We start from the raw sequence: 7,917 nt of genomic DNA, 5'->3' as shown, positions 1-7,917 counted from the left end.
AGGGAAGTAAAAGAATAGATAGGAAATAAGCAGCTAAAGAGAATAAGAGCAGGAACTGAGACAGAGAGTAAACAAGGCCATCGGGGAAATAAGTCCAGTCATTTCCATGTGTGTTCCTCTGAGCCCGAGGTTTAACAAGCTGTTCATAAAGACACGCCTGTGTGGGTGCAGCTCCTCTTAATCATTGCAGCAGAAAAACCTACCGGGAGGAGAGACTTGTTAATTGAGATCTTGATCCTCCAGTGGTGTCTGCTATGATTTCAAGCTTTCCGGTTCTTCTTTTAGATGTTTTATTAGCTGACGGGGGCCACACTCCAGGATGCAGTTTAATGAGGTTTGTGCATTGTTGATATTTGAGAGGGCCACCAACCATCCAGCAAAAAGGAGGGGAAAATTTGTCCTAACAGCACCGCGAGAAACAAAATTTACACCTGAAATTCATTCATTTTATGACTATAGGAACAGTTGGAGCCATGAAGGCCCAAATAGAAAGAAAACTTTTAAAATTCAAATTGGTTTGCGATCAAAGAGATGTTCACATTTGGGCTGTTATGATATTCTGACAATAATTTGACATCAGAAAACCATCCTTCTTGTATCAGAATGGACCCTTATGTTTTAAAGCTAATACGTGAGTTGATTTAAAACAAAAATAATATAACATGAGAACAGATCATTTTATACGTTGCATAAAAATGCATGTAAAAAATGCTTCCTTGCTATCTGCCATCAAACCTTTTCTGTTCAAGGCCAGATAGGGTTGCCAAATTTTTTGGGCATTTGTTAAAAGCCAGAAATAGGAATTTTTAAATATATAATGTAACAAATTCAGATGTTAACACTCACATAACTACATCTTCCCATCTAATTTGGGAAAATGCCAGTCCAGATGTCTTGGATTTGTAAGCTTCTCATAGATTTAATTTAACTCAATGTTTGACTGAAGGGGGAAAAAAAAGATACTTAGAAAATACACGTCAGTTCAAGAGCAAGGGCAGCTTCAGGATCATTTTAAGAAGAGTATTATTCAGACAAATCAAATTAAAATCAATGACTACCTATAGTCATCCCATCCCTAAAGGACAAATCCTGGAAGAGCACACGTCGTCAGGACAACAAAATGAAAATAGAGACAGGAGCAGACAGATCTACAATCTGCTCAGATTAAGTCAAACAAAGCAAATCTGATTGGCGGTGTTTCATATTCCAGAAGGACGATAACCTGAAACATGCCATGAAACCAAAAAGAGGAGTGTTTTCACAGCAGCTGAGTGCATACCCCCATCCTGCTGCAGCAGAATAAAAATAATCTTCATGGATACTCAAAGGGTCCAAACATCAGGGAGCCACTGCCAGCAGGGACACCAATACAGAACATTTTATTTTTGGTTTGTTTACTCATGATGAAGGGAAGGGCTGAAGAACTAATCATTATTATTGCAATAAATTAGGTAACAAACTGTTAGAGCTAATTTCAATTTGAATTTGTGCAGCTTGAATGTGAGGGCAGGATTTTCTCCAGCTACCCGTCTGAGTACGCAGCCTCTCACCTTTTGATTCCTGGAGTTGGTCTCTCTCTCCTCTGACTCTCCATAGGGCTAGACAAGCACATAAAATCGATCTATGCCTTTAAATTAAACTGAATCTACGCTAGAGATTTGATATAGTTTTGATAAATCCAAATTTTTGCTTTATAAATTGCTCCAATATGGTTTCAGAGTAATTTTATCAAATGACCCTTGATTACTGTTTTACCATTTTCTTTACAAAAACCAACCGACTCTAGATAAGTCGGCAATCTTTCAGTTTTTAGGATTTACAAATCCAGCAGTTAAAGTGGGTTCAACACGACCTGATCTGAACCACAACACATATTACACTGTATTACAGGCAAACTACAAAAACATGTAGGAGTAAACTTCTCCCTCCAGACAGCAGTCAGGAACTGCTAAATAAATACAGCAAATAAAAGGATAATAAGGAGGCGTTTAAAGATTCCCAGGAGGGAAGACATCAGCAATAATGTTGTAGAAGGTTGTTGCTGCCAAAAATCAATTCAGCCGAGAAGTTTTTCCTCAGGCTGTAGGAGTCCATCAATCAACAGATAATTTACATGTTCAAGGCAGCTGCTGATCTCCCCCAGAAAGCTCACTCTGAGATTGGATTATGCCATATTTAAAGCTGCAGTATGCAACTTTAAACATGAATAAAAGTTTGTTAGACATTTGTTGAAACTGTCACTATATTGCAGGGGTGGACAATCCTGGTCCTTGAGGGCCGGTGTCCTGCAACTCTTCGATGTCTCCCTGGTCCAACACGCTTGAATCCAACAGCTGAATCACCTCCTAAATGCAGTCATGTTCTCCAGAGTCCTGCTAACGACCTCATTATTTGACTCAGGTGTGTTGAAGTAGAGACACATCTAAAAGTTGCAGGAGACCAACCCTCGAGGCCTGGAGTTGCCCACCCCTGCTATATTGTGACAGTACAGTATGCAAAAAACAACAAAAAAACAAGCTCCTCCACTCTTCCCAGTGCTACTTTTGCAATCTGCAGAAAATGCACCACTCCTGATCTAAACAACCAATCAGAGCCAGGAGGAGGGCCTTAGTGCTGTCTATCATGCTCATGTACACACAGCTCAAAGGGCTAATAGCAAAGAAACAACTTGTCGTTACAGGAAATCTGTTCATTTCCAGCCATTGGTGATCAAGCTAATTAGCCTTTGCATGCATGACATAATTGAGTTGTATTTTAGTTCATCCTATAATATTGCAAGATTGAATGACAAATGTGGAAGGAGATTAATGGTAGGTTTATGTATATTTGCCTACTGTGTATGCAAATATTTTAAATCCCCTTTACTTAAGATACAGAAGTTATTTTTGATGTCTAGGATTTTCTTCATCATTATTGGTTAATCACACCATTTCTAAGTTGTTGGAAGAGATGAATACTTTTGCACAGATAAATTCTGTAAGTCAGAGTTGACACTGTTTGCTCTGTTTTTGTGAAAGAACAGTAATAAACTTGTCTGAGTGCTTTTTACTTTAAACAGATCAAATAAAGTGATTGCTTCTTGCAGCAATTTTTAAATGATGCTTTTATATTCACTGCTTCTGTATTTCAGCTCGATGAAGACATGGACTAATATGCAAAATATCCATCTGAGATATTAGTATAGCCATAAAAAACATTCATTCGAACCTGCTACATTTTAGTAATGAATGAGTGCAGAGCATTTTACAGTGACCAACAACTTTTACGCTTCTAACTAAAACAATGGTGAAGATCCAGTCAAGACTCTTGAGAAATTCACTTTTTCTTCAACTCTGCGCATCACTCTTCTTCAATTTACTGTCGTATAGTTATTTAAACCAAATGCATCAGGGAAGTGCATTGATTTTATCCAACATTTACGACAGAAAATCAGAGTTTTTAGATTAATGTGGTTCTTGTTAGAGACAGTAAGACTTGCAACAAGTTTAAATTAAGTTCTACCTTTTTACTTCTGTTTTATCAACAGTAACAAAACACAAAAAGAAGTTTTAAGGAGTACATGCATGTGAGATTATCGGCATTATTTCATTTAATAACCAGATCTTAACAGTTATTGTCCTTTTTAATATGCTTTCCAATATCAAAGCACGGACTTCTGTAAACACAGGCCAGAACCTACAAACGATCAACATCCACGTTCATGTTTTTGTTGGCATCGTCAAGGATCTAAAGCATGAGCTGGAAGGAAAAGTAAAAGTCCTCAGGTTTCCATTTGGCAGCTTAGCTTTCATCTGCCTCCAGGTTGATGTTGTTACCAAACTTGGCATAAAGCTGGACCTTCAGGTCGCCCAGCACCTGCTGGATCTCTGTCACGCGTTCCTCCAGGCCTTTGACCTCCTGCTCCAGGGCTTCCTGTCAACAGATGTGGACAGTCCAGTTAGAAGACAAGCAGAATCCATTTTGAAACTCTTGAATGTGTTTTATAAATCTGTATTTTTCAGTGAGTGAAACCAGCTTGAAGTTACTGAAAAATCAACCATTAGGAAACATTTTTTCACTCCTGACCTGCAGCTTTCTAATTCTGACAAGGGGCTGTAAGTGAGAGAAGCTTTCCAAACTTTTGCTGGTGCTTCATTTTCTTCTCTAAAAACTTTTTTTATTCCTTCCTGTAGCTCAAAGTCTTGGATGTGAAGAGGTCAACATAAAAACAAACAGCCATTAAAGAACGGCAGGGAGCCCTTGTTAACATTCTGTCTGTGAGCCGGATTTTCCTGAGTAAACTCATGAATCAAGTCTTACAGCCAGTTTGCCCTCAGAACCTCTTCTGCAAAGAATCCTACAGTAAACAGTAGGTTTCTGCTAATTTTGAGTATAAAACATTTAGCTACTTAAACTGTGTTATTTTTATATTCTGGAAAACAAATGGTCTTCCAATTTCCAGTCTAATAAAATGTTATTTCTCTGTATTTTCAGTATCTAGTCCAACCAACAGTACATCAGCTAGGATCTCTAACATCTAGACTGGATTATTCAAAACTACATAACAGATTACCAAATTTAAAAATCTATTCTAGGATTTCTAGACACCAGTTCTATTCAAAAACACTAATAATCCCAGAGGATTATATGTTGTTATAACTCATATTATTCAAATTTCTTCAAAAATATGCTAGAAATCCCAATCTGTATCTCTGTAAATCTGAAGAACCCTCTGACTGAAAACACCATTGTTATATTATAGTTACAAAAAAAAAAAAAAGAGTAAAATTAGTAAGCAACTGACTGTGGGCTTCCTGGCAATCAATAAAAAAAATACAAATTAGTTTGATAAATCCTAAATAAACTATTGAAATCAAATCAATGTAATAAGATCTTAAATTACGTTTTCATGGTTTACATTAGTGGTGTGTAATTCAGCCTCCAGGGGGCGATACTCTGCATGTCTTAGATTGTCCAATAAATTAGCTAAATTAGCTGGTCAGTACTCAGTTATGGAGATTAATTTGATCAAATCAATCTCCATAACTTCTTGTTCCTCGAACAAGGAAAACATCTAAAACATGGAGGACAGCAAACTTTCAAGACAAACAACCAACACCATACTGAAATAAAGACTAAAGTTGGGAAACTTGAATATATTTCTTAGACACTTATCAAGAATTTCCTTGTAAATGAACCAGAAAGAACCAAACTAATCCATCTGACACCAGAACCTCAGCCTGGGTTTCCTGCTCTTGCTGCCCTCTGCTGCCCATATGAGCAGCATGGAGTGAACCTGCTCTCAGTGCAACTTATTGCGGTCTGCAGTCGGTTGTCAAGTAACCAGCAATGATTCTGGATTTTTACTGCAAACAAAAGTCCAGCATAAAGCCACCAGAAAAAACAAAACAAAAAAACAATGACGTTCTACAATTAATGGTCCAAATGCAGAAGATGTTGACTTTAATATTTACTCCTATAGTGGTCATGAAAATGGAAGAGGAGAGAAATGGCCTGTCATCTTCAAAAGGTTCTGAAACTATGCCAATAAAAAGGTCTGTTTTTGTATTTTTAAAGGAAGGATTAAGCCAAATATTTAAAAAGTTGTACATTTTGACTCGTTTGAAAGGCAACTGTCTAAGTAACACCTACAGTACAAGAGTGAAGAGGTCGGACATAATGTTTGGAGATGTTGAAAAAACTCACAGCTATAAATAAAACAACACATTTCAACTTAGAACTAAAATGTTAGTCAGAGATGGATGAATGGGTGGATAAATGAATGGGTGAATGAATAAATGGATACTGTGGACAGTGGGATAGAAAATAAACCCAGAAAACAGCGATTATTTTCCACACATTCTCATCTTTACTTGGAAAACTTCAAGCTTTCACAAACTCCAAAATATCTCTGGTTACAAAATAGCAACTATTTGTTCCGCTTTTATCAAAAAGTTGTTTAAAATTATGACTTGATGACACAGTTGTATTGGTACAAATACATGTGGATACCACACTGCATGTTTTGTGTTGATTTTACTCTTCACACATATAGATTACCTCAATGTGTCACCTCATTGAAGGAACATTTATTAAATGACATCATTATATTTAAAAAGACATTCAACATGTTTTTCCAAACCCTGTTAGCATCAAGTTCATAAGCATCTCCTAAAAATGAACCTTAGTTTCTATTATGTACTACGTCCGCTCTGTGCCTCTCAAATATTTAAGGTACAGAAGAGAGAGCAACAGAGTCATCATCATAATACAGGTATGCTAAAAATTATAATGTTAAGCTTCTGGAATATAACTCCAACAGAACAGCACATCTTACTAAACTTTCAGAGAAGACAGAATAAGAACAGGTGCTAAGTGACAAACACTTACCTTGGCAGCTTCTAGCATTTCTTGTGTTTCTTCCTGAGAGTGGCCAATAAAAACACCACCAATCTGGTAAGGGACCAATAAGGAGTCGTCATCCAACATCATGAGCTCATCGCTGGCGTCCTGCAGGTTCTGCAGCGTTTTCTGCACAGTGATATTAGCAGACAATTACACTGAGGGCTATTTAACTGTTGACATTATACTTTAGCAGCTCATCAGCCTTCCGGGAAGATGTAAAACTCCTTATTAAAAATAACCTACCACTATTAATGATATAAATCAAATATTGTATATAATGAAGTAATATTTACTTTTGATATAATCAAAATGTTGTCAATAATGAAGTGTACCAGCTCGTATCCGTTCATAACGTATACAAATAAGTAATTTAAATGTTAATGTAAAAATATAACAATTCTGTAAAGGTACCTCAAATCCTTTCTTGCAGCAGCATAAAAACTTTATAAACATCACTGCTCCCAAATGACTCAAACTCAAAAAGAGTTTACATCCCTGCTATTAGCAGTTTTCTCATTTCAAATAATATTCTTGCCGTCATTTGCATGTTTTCTTCACCTCTTAGTCTATTGTTTTTATACATATACACATGCACATTTTGTGAACTTTAAATTACCCTATTTCCCTTAATACGTCTTTTAATGTGAGAATGCTAATTTAAAAATGACTGAGAAGTCGTATTTTTCTTATGTTGTAAATGTTTCTCTTCTGCAAAGTTTATATATATATATATATATATATATATATATATATATATATATATATATCAGATATTCTTTGTGAATTTCCCCACTGTGGGACAGTAAAGAATGTTTCTATTCTTCTAATTCAAACTAATTCAAACTTCTGGTATGCATCATGACAGCAGAAATATTATGTTATGTTGCAGTAATTTTAGATATGCGTCTCTGGTCAACTCAGTATAGTTCAGTCTTTATGTTCACAATACTGTAGTTTTAAAATCGTTGTGCTACTTACTTTCTTCGACTCTATTTCGTTTTTGAGTTCCCCCATCCGACTCGTGTTTCTGGCAAATTTATTGATCTTCTGTTGGTCTTCAAAAGTGACGACAACGTCTTCAACCGCCTGTAACCAAGCCCCGGTTAGTAGGTTCACCAAAAATATACGTCAAATATGGCAGACAGAACCACAAATCTCTGTCTTGTTGGTTTTCACTGCTCTTGTTTGGTTTGAGATAACATTCGTCTTGAACTTCAAGAATAACAGTTAGCAGCTGAGGGACTGGAGCTAGCTTCCTAGCTAGCTCACTGCACGAGGATGTGACATGAATTTAAAAATGCTCCTGATATCAACAATTCTGACTTCTATCTCTCCAACACCTCAACTCTTTCACTTGTTCCGCAAATACATACTGCATATAAAGTTTCAAGAAACAAAAGTATTTCTTTAAAACATCACTTACTACAGGTCCCTTCATGGTGGCAGCTGCCATCTTGACTTCTTCTATTTTTGAACAGCGGTGCTCAGCAGAACACGGCTGCAGCAGCGCCTTCTACCGGGGAACGAATACAT

General features: G+C 36.7%; 1 protein-coding gene across 1 annotated transcript; it reads right to left on the bottom strand.

The window, feature by feature from the left end:
* Positions 1 to 3,484: 3,484 nt before the first annotated feature.
* pfdn4 (prefoldin subunit 4) lies at positions 3,485 to 7,917 on the bottom strand. Its single transcript, XM_015057417.1, has 4 exons — positions 7,808 to 7,917; positions 7,363 to 7,470; positions 6,370 to 6,510; positions 3,485 to 3,912 (listed from the first exon to the last, which is right to left on the bottom strand). Exons 1-4 carry the CDS (start codon positions 7,835 to 7,837, stop codon positions 3,781 to 3,783), a joined length of 411 nt encoding a protein of 136 aa, XP_014912903.1. The 5' UTR covers positions 7,838 to 7,917; the 3' UTR covers positions 3,485 to 3,780.

Source organism: Poecilia latipinna, unplaced genomic scaffold (assembly GCF_001443285.1).
Source record: "Poecilia latipinna isolate Pla-1442-1.1 unplaced genomic scaffold, P_latipinna-1.0 Scaffold1461, whole genome shotgun sequence".
Classification (NCBI taxonomy): domain Eukaryota; kingdom Metazoa; phylum Chordata; class Actinopteri; order Cyprinodontiformes; family Poeciliidae; genus Poecilia; species Poecilia latipinna.
The sequence above is the reverse complement of the archived record's forward strand: the minus strand, read 5'-3'. Positions and strand labels throughout refer to the sequence as shown.

Excerpts from the sequence above, each read along its gene's own strand:
- pfdn4 (XM_015057417.1), bottom strand. The coding sequence starts at position 7,837 with ATGGCAGCTGCCACCATGAAGGGACCTGTA. Across the intron at positions 6,511-7,362 it reads ACGAAATAGAGTCGAAGAAA|AAAACGCTGCAGAACCTGCA; the intron begins GTAAGTAGCACA and ends ATCACTGTGCAG. Across the intron at positions 3,913-6,369 it reads AAATGCTAGAAGCTGCCAAG|GAAGCCCTGGAGCAGGAGGT; the intron begins GTAAGTGTTTGT and ends ATCTGTTGACAG.